Here is a 23,597-nt window from a genome sequence, read left to right on the forward strand (position 1 = left end):
AAAAATATGGCTGTCTTGAGTATCCTTCAATTTTGTTCTCAGATTATGGCCAACTGGGAGCCTATCGATGACAACTTGAAGATTTTTGACGCCAAAATCGAGAACATCAAGTCATCCAGAAACTCCCACATCCGCATGTCCAACCCTGACAGGTCCATCATGGTAGAAATACAAGGTAACAACTTCTAACATCAGCCTGCAAAGTTCTAGTACTGTACCAAAGTAACAGTTACCCAAGCAAAAACCCTCAGCATCTACTAGCTTTATTTTGTCAGTAAGGAAAAAAGTAATGTTGCTGATGTAGTGGATGCTACTTGAAACATCTGACCATTTTTAAATCTATCAGTTTGCTCTATGAGTAACTGTTACTTTCAATATTGTACTACCAGAAAGTCTAACCTTTACACTAGTACTGCATGGCAAATTTAACCAAAATACTCTTTTTTTTCTAACAGCTAGCTTACCCCTTTTTTTTACAGCCTGCTTGCCCAGCTTATACTAAGTGTTCCACTAAACTCGTCATTTTGTATCTTTTGTTTGCTACATTTTGTACCATTGATGTGAAGTTTCGCACTCGTCATATGATGCATAATGATCTGACTCTTAACATTTCAGAGCTACTATTAGTAGTGCTGCATACCTAAACCCAATTTTAGGTTCAGGTCCGGATTCAAGTCCAGAGGTTTAGGTTCAGTTCCGGACTTGTAAGTCCGGACCTAAACCCATGGCATATACAAAATGGCATGTTGGCAACCTTACAATGTTGTCTGGGTGAAACTTTGGCCACATAACATGGATGCCCGATGGCAATGTTTTCTTCGTTTTGCCGCAAAGATTTTGCAATCTACGGAAGGTTTTAGGTGGTTTGGAAAGAAAAGGGGTATGTGAAATGGTCTTTATGGTAATAAGTCCGGACTCGGTTCTTGACTTTTAGGTTTTTTTGGACTTGAACCTAAACATTCTTGCAAGTCCAGTGAACCGGTATGCATCACTAACTATTAGTACTAATCTACTTTGTGAATCTGTAGCAACATTTTAACACCCTGACTTTATATTTGGTCTACATTGTGTGCCACTACGATGTGTTTGACAAAAATATTTCGTCTTATTGAGTTTTATGTCTAATGCTATGCAGTGTTCGAAAAATATGCTTGTTGAAGAATGTTACCATTTTTTAAAAGAATTTTACCGTGATTTTATGAAGTTTCTCGTATGCTATATAATACATGTATCTTCTGACTCAATATTACAGTAACTGTAAATGTTGAAATGTTTGCGGTGGTTTTATTGTTACAGTACTGTTGTTACAGTGACCTCTTTACCACCATGAATTCATGACATTTTAAATATGCATTTCCAAGTCATTACCATTACTACTGTGCTACAGAGCTTTTTTTGACAGCCAAATAAAACCACTGCAAAAGCGAATGAATTTACGGTAATCTTGTTGTAAAGACAAGGCACATGTACTAAACGTTCACCCCACTCTTGTTTCCACTGGCTGCACTCGCATGGCGAAAACACGTGAAGACTCGGGTAAGTTCTTGTCACTCTACGGCAAGTTTTTACCAGTGTGAAGTTCGACTTCTCCTCGACTTGCAGTTTCTGACTTGGACATCTTTTCTACTTTTACTTTTGACATCTGATGTTTACTGGTCGTACTGAGTAGAAAATGCACAATGCTCCTTGTACAAAAGGAGATATAGTAATTAGTATTTGATGTTTGTATCCCTTTTTACCAGGCTTATCACAGATATATATTGCATTTCCTTGACATGTTTTCCTCAATTTCATTATTACCTTGACTGACTTGCAGTGCTATGATTCACATAGAAACTTTACTATAGCATTTTTTAATATAAAAAACATTGATTACAAGGATAAGAATAAATACCAGTCTGAGAGTGCAGTTGTCAAATACACAGGAATTGTCTCTGTTAGTTTCTGAAATTTGTTGTGCCCATTGTAGTCATGTTTCTAACCGAAGTTGCAGAAATTCTTGTTACCACACAAGTCATGTCCACCTTTTGTAGTTACATGTAGTCTGTTAGAGAGGTATTTGTGTTACCATCAGCTTTTATTATAATCAATATGTTACATCGGTTTGAAGCTTGCATGGGTATTTGTTTTTGTAATATGTAAAAAAATCTTAGAAAACGAAGCCAAGCCAAGAGAGATGTGAAAAACGATCTTATTCATTGATAGAGTTTTTAGAGTTATCCAAGCCAAAAGTCGATATACAATGTAGAAAATATTGAAAGTTGTGGTTCTCTTACAGAACGAGCCATCACAGAGAAGTGGAACAAAGTAGACCACATGGCCGTGCACCCCCACCTCCTGAGTATGAAGATCGGACAGGGCAGACACGAGCCTGGCTTCTTCCCCGACCTGCAACCTGACGTCATGTGCTACGAGTCAGGTAACAACAGGTAAGTTCCAATCATGCCCCCCTCCCCCAACAGGTGTACAGAAAGTGCAAAATGCAGCAGAAAGGAACAAAATGTGTTTCGGGCCCTTTTGCACTTTCTGTACACCGTCCCCCAACCACTACTGTACAACAGTCTAAACTTACACTAACTGTAATGTCAACACTCATTTTGAAAGTGCAAAAAGGAACAAAAAAGAGTGAAAAGCGTTTTCAACCTTATCGTACTTTCTGTACACTGACCCCCAACCAATATCATGACAGTCAATTGAATACTGCATCTAGTAATCTTCAAGGTATGCACTCTTCATATCAAAACATGTATTCAAGACATTCTTATGAAATCCTCAATAATTTTTCAATGTGTCTGGCTGTGTTACTCTTAGGGTCCCTGTTAGAATTTTAAAGTTTGAGTTGCCATTGCTGACTGCTGTTGAACTTGCAAGCAGTTTTGCTTCAGCTAGATGCTTGAAGCTAGCAATATTATTGCAAACATGTAACAAATTGAAAAACCTAACCTACATTGTACAGTAGTACGTATACCATGTACTGAAACAACATACAGTATTATGATACAGATATTACATTCAATCCTTCAAAGATTTTTTAACAAACAGTAGTTCCTGTGGTGTGATACTACTGCTATTTATAAAATGCTTATCTGCATAAATATCCTTGCTTTCTTTTCTATAACTGTTTTCCATGTACACATTACAGTTTATTATGGTTTAAAACAAAATCTTGGTTTTCGAAATGACTTTTATATTGAGCCAAAATATTTTCTTATGCTTCAATGTAACCAACAAGTTCTCAGCTCTTGACATATATAAAAACATGGACTTAATATTGTGTTGATCACTGAATTCAGTATGACAAAACTTTACATTTTACAATAGTTACATTTACATGCATTGCCTCTCATCCAATCAGCCTGTAGTGTGCTTTGGGCCTTTTACTAGCAGTGTTTGTTTCAGTTATTTATTTTACAAGTAGTTTTCTTTATCCTGTCATTTCTTTCTTATCCTTTTTTGCAGACACTTTGTCAATTTCTTCATCTTTTCTTTTATTCTTATTTTACGATGCAGGGTTTGTACATGGACAAGGCATTATCAAAACTATTAGCCATTGATTTACATCTAAATTAATGTCTATAACATAGGAATTGTTGTTGGAAAATTACATCTGAAACATACCCTTCCTTCTGTGGCAGTATAATTGAATAATACCTCAAATTGTGAAAAAAAAGTTCAAACTTCAAAGTATTAATTGAAAACATATTATTTTATTATGTAGATGTTCAATAGGTAATTTTTAAATCTTTGATAAAAAGTGAAATATTTTCATGATTAATTAAGAAATCTGTCAATTGACCAATTCCAAAGCCCCACCCAACTCCATCAAAATATAAAATTGATACAAATTTATAGACACTCTTTATTGGTCAAACCACTAATTGCCAACCTCTGATTGGTTGAATAGCTAATTGTGATGGACAGTCAGGATCAGTCTATCTGAATGCCCATAGTACAAGCCCTGCCTTACTTTGGGTGGCCTAGGTTGAACACACGGTGTACATGTTTCTTCCAGTGCGTTGCAAGATGCTTATTCCAGCTTCTTTCTCAGTCCACATGCCGACGAAATCGAGTGGGATGACTACAGGTTTGTCACACAATGTCTCCCCTCCCACACCAGCCTGTCCACCCCCGTAGAATAGTGTACTAGTCCAGTGAATGACGGTAATGCTTGTGGCTTGGACTGAATTTTAAAGAAATTTAGGCTTCAAACCTCTAAAAAAACTTGACATATTTTTGTTCATGTTAAGAGACTACCTATTTGTAAGTTAGTTTCTTCAATAATAATTTGACTCTACCATTGTTGACTGAAATTCCGCTTTGCTTCATCAATGAAAAAACTTGTGTCTTAATTGTGTCTTAACCAATAACTCATATACTGTATATGATTTGAATATTTGTTCTACAAACATTGATTGCGATATTCTGCATTAATTATTTGTAAATGTTTTGTCATAAAATCAGAAGCTGTCAATATTCGAATCCTAAAATCAAAAAAAATTTTCAATCCTAAAATCAGAAATTTTTTAAGAATTTGCAACATACAGTGAACACAAATACTCAGTATGCTTCTATTGTCTGTGACTTGCCTGCTATATGTGTGTGTATGTGTCCTCTTTAGATACATGTAACTATATGTCAGTGTGCTCTGTTTTCTGCTGTGCACCTCTGCTTACATGTGCTACACACTTGAATACAAAATCTATCTTGCTACAGACAACTCTCACACAAAAAACAACAACCTGTACTGTACATTTGATTTACTGTACATTTAGCTAGAATAATTCATTAACAGTTACTGTAACCAATACAAAAAGAATAGGTTGAAATTTGTTGACAGTTGATTGAATGATTCAACTTTGACTTGTACTGTCATCTTTTTTCCTTTTAAATTATGGCTTAAATTGTCAGTTATAACTGAGGATGAATTTGAATAGACATTGGAGAAGACATTTTTTTTATCGTGTTGCGATCGTCCCGTAGGTACACACGGAGAAACATGCGCCAACAGTGGAGACGTAAGGAGAGAATGCAGCAACACTCCCAACACCTGGCCATGAGCACCGACCAACGAGAGGTAAACTTTCTCACAAGCAGTCTACTAACATCCAATGTCTTTTGGATGTAAAGCGTTCCTCAAATTTTGCATGGCTAATTTTTCCACCAATAGTTAAAGCATCAATGTATGCTGCCAGGGCTTTCCTATGCTAAATAGAGGAACTTGATTTCTTCCCTAGAGAAAAAAAGACACTCTAGGCTCCATTATATTGGCTTTCCACGTTTTCAGTTCATCAGCAAAGTTTAACGCAAGAGATTTTGAACGAAGTATATGACTTAAAGAGTATTTCAATAAGAGCTTTGTGTTATAGCCATACATGACATCTGTATATACATGTACTGTATGGATTAATTCTTCTGACATTGTACGGTTAAGATTATAACAGAATTTGAATATGGTAAGTATTTTTCATATCTCCTAATAAATGCAACAAATACGCACATTTGCATCATTCTTACTTATCCTTAGTTAACTTGCTACCTTGAGTTTTCTCTCAGCACAGTTTTTGTACGTTAAATCTCGGGACACCTTGGTCCAAGGAAGTTTCCTTTCCATGCGATTTACTGTCATTCTTTTTCCTATAACAGTTCTGCATATCCTATATATCTACCTCCACATTCATGTCATTCCTTCTATCTATCTGAGGACTGATTTTTTCAACCCTATATGCCCCTGCTGCTGCAGTAAGTTTTATCTTTTTTCCTGTAATTTTTTTTCTCTATTCGAAGTCCATGCAAGGCAACAAGATCATTACCAAAGATTCCAATTTTGTACTCAAACAGGCACATAACATCCCCCTTCCCTTTCTTAAGCCTCGGCCACAACCCGCCGTAAGTGCATCTGCGTGCAAAAACGTGGGTAAATGAGGGGATTCGTAAGTGGGGAGTACCGCCTCCGTAGGGAAATCCTACGGATTTAGGAGGACGCAGACACACTGTAGAACTTTAGTAAGTGCACGTAAAACTTTTTCTGCGTGCGGTCTGCGGATTCACCACCCGTACGTACGACGTGCGTGCCCCGTACATACTGCACATAAGAAGCACATGTGAGTACGGCCTCCTTACGGTAAAGTTGCAATCGCACAGAGATCATACGCTGTAAGCACGTACCACTCACTTACCACTTGCGCAACGCACGATGCACGCAACCGCTCACGGCCAAACGTGGCATGCAGACCACACTCTTACACCTTGCGCAACCGTGCGAATGACGTGCATCGACGCCACTCCTTCCCCACGTTTTCAGAAAAACGTAGCAGACGTGGCCTCCCAATAAAACGTACGGACAAAAAGCACGCACGGCGGGTTGTGACCGAGGCATTAGCGGCACACCTAATGACAAATGGCTTGAGTGCACAGTAAACTTATCTGGTTTCTCCATCCCCCCTTTTTCCCACGGCTTGGGTCTCACACCACAGTTCCTCAGGTGGGATAGGATGGATGACAACTTGGCCGAACTCTGGGAAGTCATCTGGGTATCCACTTTACCTCATCACTGTTTTTCCACTCTTACTTTTTTCCTTCTTTTTCCATCATTAAATATCATACTGTATAGTTTCCAGATTAAGGCTATGAAATATGAGCACTACATTATGACAGTTTATGTTTATGGATCAGCTAGGATTCTGTCAATTGGTAGTTGCCAGCCAGTCTATGATTGTATTATATATTAGGCATTTGGTCTAAATAGAAAATCTCAACTCTATACATGCATGGATGGGTGTACTAAGCTTTAAGTCATTTTTATCTAAACTTTACATCATTCTGCATTTTTGAGGATTTAAAATGATCATAGCATGTCAAGTCATGCTTTTTCTGAGGATTCCCCATGTTACTGCCATACCTATGTATAACTACAATCTTTTGCCTTGTTTTCAGTAATTCTTAATCTGGTGGATTTCAGTACAAGATTTTGAGTCTTAAATTCATAAAATGCAATCCGATTATGATATTTTCAGCCATACATGTACATGTATGTGAATGATACAGTTGTATAAAATAAACCTCAAAAAAGGATAGTGAGCAGTTCTAGCTTGGCAAAACGTTACTGCACAAAAATGATTACCATAGAGTTGATCTCTTCCAAATTTAATGATCTAGTATTTGTAGAAGTTGAACATAATTTGAATACTGTCTGATTGTCCAGAAATACATCCAGGAGGCTCGAGGTAAGTTGTTACGTCAGCCCAAACTGTCGGACATGTCACCGGCTGTCATCGCTCAGACCAACTGGAAATTTGTTGAGGGACTGCTCAAGGAGTGTAAAGTCAAGGTAAACTTGATTACATGTATATTGTCTTCTAAACATTCTTCATTGATTCATTCTTTCATTTATTGTACAATAGTCAGGCAAACTGATATTGTGATGACTGAAGACAGTCCAGTCTAAGACGTCTATTTAGTATGTCCATGTCATGTAAGTATTTCTTAGCTGTCCTTTTCAAAGCCTCAAGTTGTTTTGGAAAATGTCTTATCTATTGTCTTGGGGAACATTCTTTCTTTCTTCTTTAACTTGATTGGAATTTGGATAATGGTGCCTTTTCCTGTGTATTTCCTTAATTATTGTAACAAACAAACAAACCTGTACTAATGACCACCTCTGCATAAAAACTACTTGGCCGCCATGTCCACGTTTTGGTGGTCCCTCAAATGACTTTTCCTATTGGCTCAAGCATTTAGAATCATATTGATTCTAATATACATGTATTTGCTATTAGTCTTCTGTGACCATTTTCTTCAAGACCATTTTCTTAAAGTCTCTTGAGTAGTTGCAAGAGAAATGTCTGACTAATAATTTGTAATCAAATCAACGTAACATTTTCCTGACTTTTGCTGTTCCTCCTTCAGACCAAGAGGATGCTGGTAGAGAAGATGGGTTCAGAGGCCGTCGAGCTGGGCCACGGCGAGACGTCGCTACGCGGGATGGAGGAGAACACGCTCATCGCCAGCCTGTGTGACCTGCTGGAGAGGATCTGGAGCCACGGCCTGCAGACCAAACAGGTCAGCAGCGCCACCTTGTAACATTATACCAAAGTGCAGCCAGATTTCAAATCCATCTTCAGTCCTGTATTCTTTTTAAGATACGAGCTTACATATCACCATGTGAAGTGCCACACACATTATAAATTCTTATGGGGTTAAAATTCAATGTTTGTGGTTTATCACAAATCACAAATTAGCACAATATAGCACAGATAAAGTAGTATGCTTCCCTCAAGAGGACACATACATGACGTAATACATTGTAGTCTTTCTCACATACATTGTACATGTACATTTGGTATCTACATGAAGATATCAGAAAATACATTTGTATTTACATGTAGCAACTATGTTGAACTTCACAGTTCTTTCAAATTAAAGAAACAATTCTCACTGAATGTGGACACTGGAATAAATATAGCATCAACTCCACCTATCATAACGAGTTGCATGTAACTGCAGCATTTTTATGTAGTGAATTGTGTTTGATAATTTGTGATAATGGATTTCGTGTGTTTCTAAAGGATGTTAAACTGACATGCAACAACTCCACCTATCATAATGAGTTAGCACTGCAGCTTGTTGAAGTAGAAGTTGTGTGTGTGCTAACTGATGTTGTGTGTGTGCAGGGGAAGTCTGCCCTGTGGTCTCACCTGATGGCCTATCAGGAGATGGAGGAGACCAGAGACAGGTCACCTGAGAGCAGCGCGCTCTCACCTGGCACAGGTAAGCATGGAACATGTCATGGAACAGAATGAAAATGACCTGAAATTTTATGAAAATGACATAAAAGCAAATGAAGATGACAAGAAAACTAATTTAGAAATGAAAACAACTTTGTTGAAAGTCAAATGAGATAGAATAAATTGAAACTAAATTTAAAATGAAATGAAAATTGCATGACTATATGATACTTAGTACTTAATATTGTCACTATTTTGATATGACAGAATGAAGCTTTGGTGATACACTTAAAAGCGATGTGGATTACATTCATGTGCAAAATTAATAGTGTATGTTACCCTAATAAAATCTGCAAACTAAGAACCTTTAATGTGAAGATTATGAAAAGAGCTACACACTGTCAGGTAAGTATGATGACACACATGGTGCCTTGTTGGGTTAAATGATACTATTTTAAATGGTGAAGACTTAAAACCTTTGGTTATTTATGGTATGGTACAAAATACAAGGCTAGTGATGGTGGTGTACATATACATCTGTATATAACAGTGGCCCCAAGGTACAAGTTGGAGTGTAGCATAGAGGACAGAATACAGTGTAGTCATAGTGTAGTATGTGTGTAGTAGGTTGTTGTGTATAGTGCAACGTAGTGTGTAGTGTGGTGTGTAGTGAAGCATGGCGTAGTTGGATGTTGTTGTGCAACATACATGTAGTGTGTATTTGTAGTGTAATATGTGTACTGTATGTCTTGTGCAATACAGCATAATGTATGTTAATACCTACCGCATGTCTGCCTACTGCATGCTTTTAACAAGTTTTGCATGCTGTATCTATGCATTTCTGTCAATGCTTCTTCAGGGGTGCCAGAGTATACAGTACAATTTTACGGAATACAGTGCAATTTTACGGAATACAGTGCAATTTTACAGAATACAGTGCAATCGCAGTAGTATACAGTGCAATTTTACTAGACGTATACAGTGCAATTTTACTAGTATACAGTGCAATTTTACTAGTATACAGTGCAATTTTACTGGTATACAGTGCAATTTTACTGTAAAATTTTACTAGTAAAATTGCACTGTATACCAGTAAAATTGCACTGTATACTAATTGAATTGCACTGTATTCCATAAAATTGCACTGTATACTAATAGGATTGCACTGTATACTAGTAAAATTGCACTGTATTCCGTAAAATTGCACTGTATACCCTGGCACCCCTGTTCTTACACTGCACCTCTCACACATACGCGTCCCCTCGTTAGCCAGCACTAATGACCGCCGTACTAACGAATGTCTCCCTCCCCCATGCGTCGCTACGTGTTGTGTGAAGACTACAACCTGCGCCCACCAAGTAAGAACACTCGACCTTGGTTACCCTTGGTCATTGCAAAGGTGTTGGGAAAGATTGGGTGGTGGACTCCGGGTAAAATCACTGTGTAGAGCAGAGGGCCCTGTAGCCAGCGAAGATACTGTTTCTATAGTTTGTATTTATTATTAAAAATTGATTGGTGTTTTATCATATATGATAAAAATGATACATAATTCTGGTATACATGTAGGTTAAAAACGTACCAAAAAGGCTGAATAGCATTAATTTTCTCTGCCTTTAAGTCTCAAAGTAAACAAAATTTTTTCAATGTTTGCGACTAAAATTCAGTGAATAGATTTTATTTCATATGGTTTGTATTGAGACGAGTTGTCAAACAACGATTAGTTTTTGCTTATTATGTTTCATATATTTAGTAATTTTGTACTTCCAGTCTAAAATATTTTCAAAAATCACATGATTGTAAGATTTTTGGCAGTCACAGTATCTTTCCTGGGTTAACAGGGCACAAATAGGGTTTTAGAGTAGTCATACATGTAATAGATCTTGTTCCACAGGAACAATAAAATGTGTGTGTAAGGTGACCCCCCCTCCCCCCTGGAAGTTCTGGTGTCGGTAAAACCCCCACAAACACCCTCCAACCACTCAAACCCACCATTTTCTTTTGAAGCTGATGAAGAAGAAGCCAGTCATGACGAGGAAGACAAATCTTACAAACCCAAAAAGAAAAACCCGTTTAAGAAAAGACCTCGAAAAAAGAGCGCAGAGGATGAAGGGGTGACCGTTAGGTCAAGCCGCAGCACTTTGAAAGTTCCCATGGCCAGTAGGTTCTTTCTGATTGAAAAAATGCATAATAGTATTAATAAGCAAGCTGGGTAGTAGGGTGGCATAAGAACATCATTTGTATAAACAAGGCAAAGCTATTTATTTTATTTTGCATTTTGGTGGCAAAATTTCCAGCATCATAAATGGCTTGTAGGAGCTCAAAAGGCAAAAAAAAAAAAAAATCTCAGTCGAATTGGGTCCTATCGGTTTGTGTGCCTTGCAATATAAATTATGCTTCAAGGTAGTGCTATAATAGGTAATTCAGTGCCGGGTGACAGTGGTTGTTGTGAGTTATTGGTGGCCTTGTTGCTGTCTGCTTTGCAATACCCTGTTATAGTCTGTGTTCATACAGGCTGCCTTGTCCACATGAGACATAATCAATATGTTTAGAGAAGAATTTGTGTTGCATCTTTAGTTAATGCTTGCCAGCAAAATGCATGAAAATGAAAGCAAAGAGGATATAGAAAAGAGATTATTAAAAACTTTAAAAAGCAATGGACCACTCATACGTGAAATTATTATTGCACTGCCATAATTGCATGTTTGTATATTTTGAAAATATGACTAAGATGAACGTATCTAAAATGGCAAACAAAATTTTCTTTATAGCACAACATGAGATTATGTGGACTATGCAGCTTGCAGCGTACTTGTGGATTGTTTTGTTTTTGAATGTTCCCTTGAAGTTTAAACACTGAAAGATGCTGTCAATATTTTGTGCAGTCATACAGAGTAAAAAAAAAGTGTAAAACGATACATTTCTTTTGTAACCTGATTGTGTTTTTCTCTACTACTATCTACTAGGCTTCTGACACGTTCTAACTCTTTGCAGCTTTGCCGTATTCTTCTATTTCCTGGTAACCTTGTCTGTCTGACTGTCTGTCTCTATCTGTGGCTTTAAAAACTCATCTGTTGTTAAGGTTTGAAATGGGGAAATGAGGGGCCAGTGGTCTTGTTTTGTGTCGGTGTTTCTACATTGCCAAGTACAGTACTTCATATAAAATCTCTGTCATAATCCAAAGGGTGACAAGGAAGGTTAAGTTTGATGATATTACCTCCAAGCTTAAGTTCATTGTCCAACAAATTAGCAATTATTAATATTATGTGGGTCCAAAAACATTACTAGGTGTTTTCTTCCATTATGAAACTATCTTGTCTTTTCTTCATTCTAACAAATAAACCACCTAAGTTTAAACACTGTTAAAAGCAACAAAAAAGAAAATTCTTTCCTTACATTTTCTCACATTTTCACCTTATTATTCAGTGTTCTCCATTTTAGCATTTAGATGCGTAAAGAAATGATCTGGCTCAAGTACACAATTACTGTTGATGAACCATACAGATGTGGGCAATACAGTTCTTTGAGGTTTGCTGTTCACAGAAATACTAGTCTGAAACACATCAGCCAGTAAGTACATACATGCAATGTAATTACTAATCCTGACCAATGGCTGATCCCCAGGCCCAATGATGGACAGGAGGAGACGGAGTAAGTCACCTGACCCCATCAGTCTGCTGCCAGCCATGAAACAGACAGTTGTCCAGGACATGAGGTAAGATCATTCACTAATAGTTTTACTAAACACTTTAACTATTAACTGTAGCACAAAGCATAATTGACTGTATATAATAAGGCTACATTTTGTAGTACATTTTGTAGATTTGCATGTAAACTGTATGAGACTGAACTGACACATAGTATTACTTGGTAAGCAAGTAATCCTGAAAATTTTTTGACCACAGCTCCATCAAGCAGTATTAAAGATATGATACAAGTCAATATTAGTATACTTTATGGAAAGACATTTGAGAAGAAGGCCTGGTTACCGATTTGAAACTCATTTTGGCTACCAAGTCTATTTGTCCTCTTTGTAAATTAAAAGATACTGGTTTGGTTTGGTTTGGTTTGGTTTGGTTTGGTAACCAGGCTATTGAAAACTGGCCACAATTATGATCTTATAGGAGTATCAATTTTTGGAATCTTGTTATACTATAGGAAACAAAAAAGGCTTTTGCATAATGGCTGTTTTAAATGTATCTTGTGTGAGCATTTTGTGTGAGCATTTACTTTTCTCGTGTGAACATTTATAACAACTTGTACATTTGCAGGAGCATCCAGTCTATGAAGGAGATAAAGACAGATGTAGGGTTTGCGCGGACGTGGGTTAGACTGTCCATAGAGAAGAAGATGCTGTCTGCACATCTCAAGGAGTTACTGGCTGATCAGGAGCTTCTCAAGTAAGCCACGTCATTGGTCCATTCAAACATGCAGCTGACCAATCAACTGACTGCATATACATTGTAGGGGATGCATAAGACATATATTTGATTTGAGTCTTTTTTATCTTAAAATTTAGCTAAGTGTCAAGAAAGGATATCATTGGTCAATTGACTGCATTTTGCACTATATTCAAGTCTTGTATTTTTTCTTTCAAGTTACTACTGTAAATGTACGAAGAAATATTTTTAACCTCCTTGAATGTGCACATCAGAATGATGATTATGAAAATTGCTAAGTTACTGATCTACTGCTTGTGAAGAAAGGATGTCATTTGTCAGCTGTACATTTGAATCAACTAATCAGACTACAGATTGACTATTACAGGCAAACATAGAAGAAACTAATTGCATTTGCAAAACTAAAGTCAGAAGAATATATAACCACCATGCATTTCTTGCATTGGCAAGTTAAACCTCCTCTCTGCTGCCTAACCCCATAATCAACACAAATTTTGTGCCAAATGGGCACCTTAGCATGCTGAAGGTTAATGTGTACTGATTTTGTGCCATACCTCAGGTCCCGGTACAAGAGGTACGCGTTCCTGCGTTCGGAGGAGGAGAGAGAACAGTTCCTGTATCACCTCCTGTCACTCAACGCTGTCGACTACTTCTGTTTCACCAACTGTTTCACTGCCACAGGTTTGAACATGCTAACTTATGATTAGAAGTACTTGTTTTGGGTGGCTGAGTTTGTCATAGAATTAGATTCTGTTGCATGGTGGATGGGAGGTGATTTTAACAGTTGATTAATAAGGAAGTCATGCCTACAGTAAAGGTGGACGGTAATGTATGGAGTGGTGTGATTCCCAATTAAATAACATTATACAATCCCCTCCACAGTTTCATTACATTCATGAAAACCCAAGACAATTCCAGGAGGTCTGTGAAAGTTGCAAAAACCCAAAATAGTTCTAGGAAGTATGAATTTAGATGCTTCCATTGCTAGAATAAATATATGGTATGGAATGAATTAACCCTTTCTTTGCTATGCTTGCAGCAACAATAAGCAGTTAGCATATGATAAAGTCTGTTTTAGTACTTTTACTTCTACTTTTACAGTTACACCTTACCTGGTGGTTGTACCCAGCAAACATGTATGGTATAGAAAAGGTTAACCCTTTCCTTGCTATGCCAGTCATTGTCAGTACAAGCTTAATGCTTGGGCAAATCCACAGCAAGCAGAAGGTTATAATAAGGAAGTGTGTTTTGTTCCCCAGTCATTCCATACCGTGTGGTGATCGTGCCCAGTCGTAAGTTTAACGCCTCCACCACGACTGCCCAGCCCTGGATGTGTCTGGCAGGGGAGATGAGTGACACGGGCATCATACAGCTGCCCAAAAATACTCTGGAGATGACATTCGAGGTACACTTGTTTTAGTTTATATTTAGATCTGTAAATTTGTTGATTTTTTTCCTCATATATTTTTCTCAGATACATTTTTCTCAGAGTATTATGTCCAACAGAAAGAGTCATCTGATTTTAAGTTACTGTGATAACTTTATGGACAGATGTAATACATAACCTCACTCTCCATATTAAATGTACCTTCCCACCACAAGAATCACACCCACACACTGTGTTGAATGTACTTTCACCTGTAATCAAAGCCTCACCCCCAAAATGTTGTAAAATGTACCTTCCCCAGCATAAGAACCTTGGCCTGATGATGACATAACAGTAGACTGATGCCCAACCCCACACTGTCTGTGAATGTACTGTCCCCTAATGATATATCCCTAACACACTGTTACTGTACCTCCCCCAGCATAAGAACCTGGGCCTGATGACCACCCTGCGTATCGGCCATGACAACAGTGGACTGATGCCCAAATGGATGGTGGAGTACATCCTGGTTAGGAACGAGGTCACAGGTCACACATACAAGTAAGACAGTCTTTTTTTTCATTTTTATTTATTTTTACCAGTAGGTCACACTCAGGTCAATAACCTGTTTTTCAGGTAACCATGGGCATATAAAAGTTTCATACACAAGACAGTATGTCATGCAGTTTTAGATTAGCAAGACATTTTGTGTGCCAACTTGAAGTTTTAAACCTAGATTTAAAACACCAGTATGATACCAAGTAACGCTGTAAACACCTATATTATGCCCTGGCCAAATGTTTCAATCCCCGAGTAATTCCTATAGATGAATGGACTAGTGGCTAGACATGTTCTTGGGAAAGGCTCTTAACATGACTTTTGTCACTCCACCTCTGTATAAAATGGGCACCCGTCTTGGGTTATGGAGGTAAAAGGCAGTGGAAGGAGAGGGATGGGCTTTCTCTTCCAATACTGTGCCTCAGACGCAGTGGACTAACAACCCACTGCTCCTAAACCTACCCCCTACACCATATGCAGAGAAGAACCTTAACTTATCTCATTGTGTACATTCTACAGGTTCCAGTGTGGTCGGTGGCTGGGGAAGGGAGTGGATGACGGCAGTCTGGAGAGACTGTTGGTGGGAGAGCTGCTGAGAAAACCTGTCGACACTGAAGGTAGGGCAGTCAGTTTAACCCCTAGTGTGCCAAGACTGGGAGACAGGGGTACCACCTATTAGGCTATCTTGTTACTTGGGAAGATAAAGGTTAAAAACAAAACTGTTCGCTAAATTTGTTGAAAGGGGCTTCCAATATGGTAGCTGCTAGCATGCCATGATCTTTTGTCTGTAATTTGTTCAGTACAAACCAGAAAGCAGATTCTAAAGTTATAGCAAATTTAGCATTTTACTTACTGGTAGTTGCATGTGGTTTTCTATGTACATGTAATTTTAGAAGTTTGTTATACATTGTGTAAAGCATGCAGAAAATGCATGATTTCTTTCAATCTTTGTTGTTTCCTTTTCTGGACAATTCTTACCTGCTTGGCCTTTTCTCCTCTGCCTTGAAGGAGTTCAGTCTTTCCTTTATCCTTGTGTTCTGCCTTGTTTCTCCGAAGTAGTTCGGACTTCTTGGGTGCACCAGCTTCCCTCACCTATAGAAGGTACTTTGGAACCATCTTTTTTGGTTCACTTCCGTGCATGCTTTGTCTGATTTTTATTGATGACTACAATACGAGTCTTTTTTTTCTGGAGCAAGGCATAGGTAGTTTTCTTGTGAGTGTACTCGTATTTGTATGTAGCTGACTTTTTCACAGAAAATTATGTATTCTTAGCTTCAAAGAATCAAATATTCTTCTGTCAAAGAGTGAAGATTTTTTTGATGAGGACAAAAGTACTTTTGTCTACTTCATTAGCAGTCAAAGAATAAAGTTTTTGTCAGTCAAAGAATGATTTTTCTTTAATACTGCAAATGTTAAGGGCAGTTTGCATTGTAGTCTTCCAATGCAAACATGTCACTCTGCTTCTGATATCTTTGCCTTAAAGTTAGCAGAACTCTAAACTACTAATAGTAGTACCTCTACTAAGAAACAACTAAAATTCAACTTTTTTTCCTCTCCAGAGCTGCTGAAGAAATGCCGCACACCACCTGGATCTAGATCCAGATCACCTGTGGGGATTGATCTACCCAAAATCAGTCAGTGTCATCTTTACTTTCCAAAGATCCTTCCACATTGTTGCAGCTAAAGTTCTCTGCATTTATGCGGTTGTGATATTCTTTATTGAAAGAAATAACGTTCTTGTAACATGTTCTGTTCCCTTCCCCAGGACTGGCCTTGCCACAGATACAGGAGATGGTGGGAGATGCTGTCAACAACATCGTCAAACACTTCTACAAACCAGAGAAGGAGGTACAGTCCTATCAATGACTGTGTTCTATTATTATTGTATCTTATTTTCTACCTTAGCAATTCAGGTCTAAACTGCTAGGAGGCACTCATGTTTTTTCATCACCTTTGTGACCATGAAGTATATCTCCAGTAGGTTTTGCCTTGTCTGTATATTTGTATGGGAAAGAACTGATAAGCCACACAAGACACTGCCCTTACCATGATACCAGAGTGCTATACCTTGATTGTCTCTCAAAAATGAAGAATGTCTACTAAGATATATACAGCTAGATGCTACGCTAACCATTATAGACAAAATTATGATTCAATGAACCCAAGTTTTTCTAAACTGTTTGATATGTTGTTATACAGAGAGGCAGCCTGACCCTCCTGTTGTGTGGTGAGAACGGGCTAGTGGAGTCCCTGGAACAGGTCTTCCTGTACGGCTTTAAGTCTTCACGACTCTTCAGGAACAAGTTCTTTGTCTGGGACTTCATAGGTAAAGTTGTATTCGACTCTTAAAAACTGCTCAGAAGGCTGGTTTTGAAAGTCAAAACTTTAACTGTCTGTTATAGGCTTTAAAAGGAAACTTCAATACATGTCATGTAGAGGAATACATGTGATGGTTTTTAGTTCATTCTTTTGATAAAAGTAGCACTTTCAGACCAACAAAATGCATCACATTGTCTTGTACAACATGTACAATGTATGAATGTATGTATGTATTTTCTCTAGCTGTTACTGTACTAACAGAGTGACTAGAAATTGCATAATCAGAGTAAAATTTCTAGCAACCTGTCAATGTCAGATTCAGATGTTGCAGTTGCTCTGTTCTAGTCTTGCTAGTGCGATCATACCATTTACAATATTATCTTTCATAACTAACCAATCAGTCAGTCATAAATTCAATAATTCAATTCTTTATTTCATACCAACGTTGCAGACATACAAAAATATGTGTTGCCTGAATGGCATTGGTATTTACAGCAATAACAGCATAAGATAAATACATAACATTTATTACACATATCTACATATTATTAAAAATATATACATTATACATTATAAATATATAGTCGTGAAGGCATACATTATAAAACTACATGTAGTCAGTACATACCATTATAGTGCATTGCATTGCTGGAAATCTACAAATTATAGCCACTTTAGCATGAGAAAATTTTCAGACATCTAACTAATGAATACCTGATCTCTTATGTCCCACCCAGGAAAAGTCTACACCTACTTCCAGAGTATAGACAGTGATGAGGAGGGTTCTCAGGACTCAGTCCAGGTGCGACAGTCCAGGAAGTCTCTGTGTCGTCTGGTGGAGAAGATCAATGCACACTCCACCAGTATGGGCAAGGACGAGAAGTTCAAACTACTGGTGTGTCTAGGAGCAAGGTGGGGAGGTTTTGTTTCTGTTTTCACATTGATGTCAAGACGTTATAAAGTTACATAATGACGATTTGGACAGTTTTCAGAACTTGAAACACCCTGTGTGCTACATGGAGGTACGTGACTGTACTTTCAAAAAAATACATGTAGGCAGTAGCACATTTGATCTGGTCAGAATTTTTTTAGCAATAGACAGTTTGGTGATCAAAGCAACCATGTGATGAAGAATTTTGGCGCACATAAAACAGGCACACAGTGCGCAGCAGCTAGCTATATTACACCAAACGACATATCTAACTCTAAACATTGTTTAAAGCTATCTATTAATGATGCCCCACACTGTACATGTATTGTACATTACTAGTAGTCAGTGTACATTCAGAAAAGTCTGTAAAATAATATTTTTTCCTTACTTCCTACAGAGACCACCTGCTGGACCAGTGGATCCCCCTCATTGTGGCCACGCCCGTCACCCTGTCCATGTACGAGGAGACGTCCTTCCTCCGAGACGAGGCCATGGTGCAGTTCCTGGTCTCCATCCTCCAGTCTCTCAAGGAGTTCAACATCCTGCTGGAGTCCTCCATCATGAGTGGCCTGGACGTCTGAACAAGGCTATAACATCCTGCTGGAGGCCTCCATCATGACGTCTGAACAAGGCTGTAACATCCTGCTGGAGGCCTCCATCATGACGTCTGAACAAGGCTATAACATCCTGCTGGAGGCCTCCATCATGACGTCTGAACAAGGCTATAACATCCTGCTGGAGTCCTCCATCATGACGTCTGAACAAGGCTATAACCTCCTGCTGGAGTCCTCCATCATGACGTCTGAACAAGGCTATAACATCCTGCTGGAGTCCTCCATCATGTCTATCATGCCTATACGTCTGAATAAGGCTATGGTCTGACTAAAGAGACTCTTTTTACACAACCAAGTGTTTTATTCAGCCGACATTTCATCAGATTTGCCCTGAGGAAGGTGACAGACGGTCACCAAAATGTCAGCTGAATAAAACACTCAGTTGTATAAAAAAAAAGAGTCTCTTTATTCAGTGACTTACCAACCTGATGAAACTATTAACAGAAGACTATGGGCCATTTTACGTCTATGTATAAAGTCTGTTATGATAATCCTGTATCTATAAATGCTTTGCATCAGAATATGAAGCTTAGCATCATCTGATAAACCCTAATGTTTAATAATACATGTATAACTTCATTAACATCTATCTGCCAGGTTAAATTTATCTGCCACTTTAAAAAGCATCTAGATATCTAGTGCTTTAGACACATTTTTAGGGTGGCAAATACATTTGTATAATATGTAACCTGGCAGATGAATGTTAACAGAGGTTGTATTCAAGCTTCTGGTAGAGTTTTAACTATATTCTACCAGATATTGGTATGAAGAGGGTTAACTAGATCCTCCAATGGCAAGTCTTGATGTATAAGGCAAGGCTATGAAAGTTCTTTGGGATCGATTTAAAAAGAAGACTGTATTTCCTTCTTATTGTTCTGTTTGTTTTAGGAAGGACAATATGTTAGAAACTATGAAAAGGGGATAGGGGAGTATGTGAGATGGGCAGTGAGAAGCCAGAAATTTATGTACAGAGACATTGATATGATGGAAAGAATGTAGTAGTCTAAGAGAGTATTTGTTTTCAATAACCTGTGTTTGGTTTAGAGACAATTTGTTGTAACATAACAGTTGAGAAATATGACTGAAACAAATTGTTTATCACAAAAATTGCAAAATGTACATCAACAGTGTATTTTTAGATACATGAAGTGCATACATTTACTCTTGGAACAATACATACTCCATTTGTCATCTAAATACAACTCAAAGTCACTGTTTTATGAATTTGATAGGTTTTGGTTACTTAACTATTCAAATGAAAGCATTGAATCTCAGTAACTTACATACCTGTACCACAAGCTTTGTTGACATTGTGTATTGCTGTAATTCTAATCTTTCATATATTCAGTGAAGTGGTTGATTATTTGTGGCAGCTTTTAATGTTAGTCAATGGCTATGAATTTAAAGTGAAACCTTAGTTATTTAAACCTCCACTCCAATTGTAATCCTTTTAACATTTTAGTTGTATTCAGCTAGAAGCACTAAGATGTTTATTCTTTGTCTAAACCTTCACATTTAGAAGGCAATTTGAAAAAAAAAAGTTTTTAAAACTTAAATCTTTAAACTGTAAGAAGTAAAAATTGAACATCTGTTTTTCCATTCCTTTATTCAATGACTATCTACAGCCAAATTTCTTAAGGGTTACAATTTTGAGGTTTATCTAAGGTTTTACTGAGTTAAAAGTGAATTACATCCATAAAATGTATATATACATATATCTTACAATTATTAGCTCTTCAGTGAAATTAAGTCAGCAGTCTATGATATCATATTTAAAACTAATTATTTCATGAGTTGTAAATTTATTTATTTGTTGCATGTTGTGTAATGTTTAGTATGGTAGTTGTGTTTTTCAACTGACGATTGGACCATTCCAGTTTGGGGGTGTGGTATTTTGTTGTTTTGAGGGACATGCCACTGTTGACTTCGCTGCAAACACCCCTTAGTGAAATTGGTACAGTCCCACTTTTGGTTTGGAAGAGTCTAATATGAAAATAAGGGGTGGTTTGATATTGTGGGGTTGGTAATTTTGCTTGCCAAATTTGCGAGTTGTGTTAGGGTTGCTGCTACATGGTGTTTAGTGTATATAGATATAGATGTGCAATTATTTGAAAATCGCAAATGTTATTGGTTTAATATGACCAGTCTTGGCTATTGTTCCATAGGGAATTGTTACTTGTAAGGCATTATTAAATTTCACTACGATTTTTGTGAAAAGTAAAGAATTGTACTTGCATTGGAGATGTAGTTTTGAGAAAGGCCCTGTTGGAGTGCCGGCAATACTTGATTGGGTATATCCAGATACACACAACTTTTTTTTTTAATGTGCGACAGGTCATGTTTTCTTTGTCTGCAAGTTATTATGTAGAAGGAAGTTAGGAATGTTGTACATGTGAACGGTTAAAAGTTTGAATTTCTGGAAAGTCTATTTTTAGGGCGACACTGCACAATAATGTGAGAAAAGGATTGAAGTCATTTCATCATTTTGTCAACACAAAACCTTACTTCAGTAGTATTTTAGGTTCACATTGCTTCTTGCTTTTGTGTACACAAATTTAGGAGATTTTTAATGGAAGAGGGTCTGCAATGATACAAATGTATGTTAAAGATTTAACTAGTTTTTCTGAAGTTACAGGCTGTTGTGACAGTTACTACTTACATGTACTTTATGTTCTTTACCACTTGTCAAATACAAAATAAACACTTGCAAAAATCGTACTCCCTGCTTCTAAGTCATGAATGTTGAAATTTACACTCTACTGTAGGATTTGGAGGATTATGCATAGATATATTACATAAGTTTACAATTTACTGGAAGTAAATGCCTACAATGTAATACATGTATTCGAATTCGATTGAAAATATTTCTACTGAGTATGTCTATTGTAGTAAAGGAATAATAAGAGTTTTGTAATGTATGAATAGTGGGTTTTTAAGAGATTATAGCTTTCTTGCACACTGAAATAGCAGAAATTTTGACAAAAAAAGACCCACATTCAGCCGCTCGCACAAGCCGTACCATAAATATTTGCCTCAAAATGAACAGATGCAAAAATAAAACGGTTCTTTTCCTATCTATTTGTGATATTCAGGTAGTCAGGGTGAGCCTCAAGGTCAAGAACAAGAGCGAGAAAGACCTTGAGTAAAACCCCCATAAGAGCCCATCGCGTTTCCCCACTCGCGAAATGGCCAAATCTGGGAATGAGCGAGGCTTCTTTAGCGAGATACGGGCCTTTCCGGAACAGGAGCCCGAAAACGGGGGTGTGATAGGGGATGAATTTCCGCTTTTCCAATTTCAGAAAAATCAAACTTTTTGCCTTTTCCGGTGCCCATATTTTCAGAGTATATTCCTAGTAGTATGCTTTATAATCCTGCTAAATGCCTTCGTCCAAATTTGCTTCGTTCTCGAGTTATGCGTAAAAATGTGTTTCAGCGATCAGCTGATCGCTTGCAGAACTGAAGTTTTCGCCGTCGAGGGCCGTCAAACTCTGGTCCAATACATTACCATATGAATGAAAACCAAGCAGATGTTAGGAAGGAAGATACTATATGTACTACATGTATGTTACTACTTCTCTTCGCAAAAGCATACGCCCCCTTGTTTGTTGCTTTCTCTGGGTCATTCAGATATCTCAGCTCATGATACCAATTTAATATGAAATAAAGGAATAAATGAGCTGAAGTTTTTGTTTGGCTCCTTTTTCTCTTCCTTCAATACCACCGTGTGCATGCACCACCATTAGCCCGGTGACCATTCTCTACGAACCGGCTTGGAAGCCACTAGTGTTTAGCCGATCCCCAGTCCGTTTAGCACAGGCCTTTCTGACAGTCTAAATTTTCAGCCAACTAGACTAACTGATTACTGCTGTCTCGCAGGCAGTGTAATATAACCCGAACCAGTACGTAAAACGCTCGGCGCTGGGTGGGCGGGCAACCATTTCAGCACCGCGGAGATATCCGGGAGCCTACGGGGGTTCGGCCACCCTAGGCGAGAGGCGAGCCCAAAACCTGAACAAAAAGCTTTACCTGACAGAAAGAACCCCACTTCATATTTCTAACAACGATTTCCTAACTCAGATCATTTCCTCAGCTGAAACGTCCATCATTATTGTTGTCTAAGGAGCGACAATCATGACAACGGCCGCGGTTGACGGCCATTTAATGTGAAGATCGCCATGGATCAAAAGCGCCCCGGTGCGGCAAAAGTAAATTACTGCAGTAGCGCGAGCAAAAATGCCAAGTTATTTTGCTGATATCACTCGACGATTCAACTGACATAAAACAAAGAGAAGGAATTGTTTTGTGTAGACGGTTTAAATCAAGGGTGAACAAATATCTGACCACGCAGTCATCACTGTAACCCAAAACACGTAAGTGGCTCTCACGAGCCTTGTTTTGAGGTGAATTCTATAGTAAATAAAAAAAAAAAAAGAAAAAAAAAGAATGCTGTTTTATTCGTCGATTAGTAAGTTTATCGACACTTATCTACGTTTCTAAGGTACAGATTGCGGCTAATTAGGCGAACCTACACGCGTTTACAGTAAACGCGATTACAGTAAACGCGTTTACAGTACACGCGTTTACAGCACACGCGTTTACAGTACACGCGTTTACAGTACACGCGTTTACACCACACGCGTTTACAGTACACGCGTTTACAGTACACGCGTTTACAGCACACGCGTTTACAGT

General features: G+C 37.9%; 1 protein-coding gene across 1 annotated transcript in view; it reads left to right on the forward strand.

Moving 5' to 3' along the window:
• Positions 1-23,597, forward strand: part of LOC109463370 (DENN domain-containing protein 5A-like) — a 42,524-nt gene that overhangs the window by 14,275 nt on the left and 4,652 nt on the right. Inside the window, exons 6-28 of the mRNA XM_019760143.1 lie at positions 43-175; positions 1,531-1,536; positions 2,279-2,429; positions 4,013-4,084; positions 4,981-5,074; positions 7,202-7,327; positions 7,903-8,055; positions 8,667-8,763; positions 10,058-10,078; positions 10,725-10,932; positions 11,566-11,585; positions 12,342-12,432; positions 12,989-13,117; positions 13,677-13,798; positions 14,377-14,522; positions 14,926-15,044; positions 15,561-15,658; positions 16,601-16,675; positions 16,807-16,889; positions 17,241-17,367; positions 18,098-18,272; positions 18,689-18,870; positions 18,923-19,167. Coding sequence (XP_019615702.1) covers positions 43-175; positions 1,531-1,536; positions 2,279-2,429; positions 4,013-4,084; positions 4,981-5,074; positions 7,202-7,327; positions 7,903-8,055; positions 8,667-8,763; positions 10,058-10,078; positions 10,725-10,932; positions 11,566-11,585; positions 12,342-12,432; positions 12,989-13,117; positions 13,677-13,798; positions 14,377-14,522; positions 14,926-15,044; positions 15,561-15,658; positions 16,601-16,675; positions 16,807-16,889; positions 17,241-17,367; positions 18,098-18,272; positions 18,689-18,870; positions 18,923-19,167 — 2,673 coding nt within the window. The remainder of the gene's footprint in view (positions 1-42; positions 176-1,530; positions 1,537-2,278; positions 2,430-4,012; positions 4,085-4,980; positions 5,075-7,201; positions 7,328-7,902; positions 8,056-8,666; positions 8,764-10,057; positions 10,079-10,724; positions 10,933-11,565; positions 11,586-12,341; positions 12,433-12,988; positions 13,118-13,676; positions 13,799-14,376; positions 14,523-14,925; positions 15,045-15,560; positions 15,659-16,600; positions 16,676-16,806; positions 16,890-17,240; positions 17,368-18,097; positions 18,273-18,688; positions 18,871-18,922; positions 19,168-23,597) is intronic.

The sequence above is a fragment of the Branchiostoma belcheri genome, unplaced genomic scaffold (genome assembly GCF_001625305.1).
Source record: "Branchiostoma belcheri isolate BF01 breed outbred unplaced genomic scaffold, Haploidv18h27 scaffold125, whole genome shotgun sequence".
Classification (NCBI taxonomy): domain Eukaryota; kingdom Metazoa; phylum Chordata; class Leptocardii; order Amphioxiformes; family Branchiostomatidae; genus Branchiostoma; species Branchiostoma belcheri.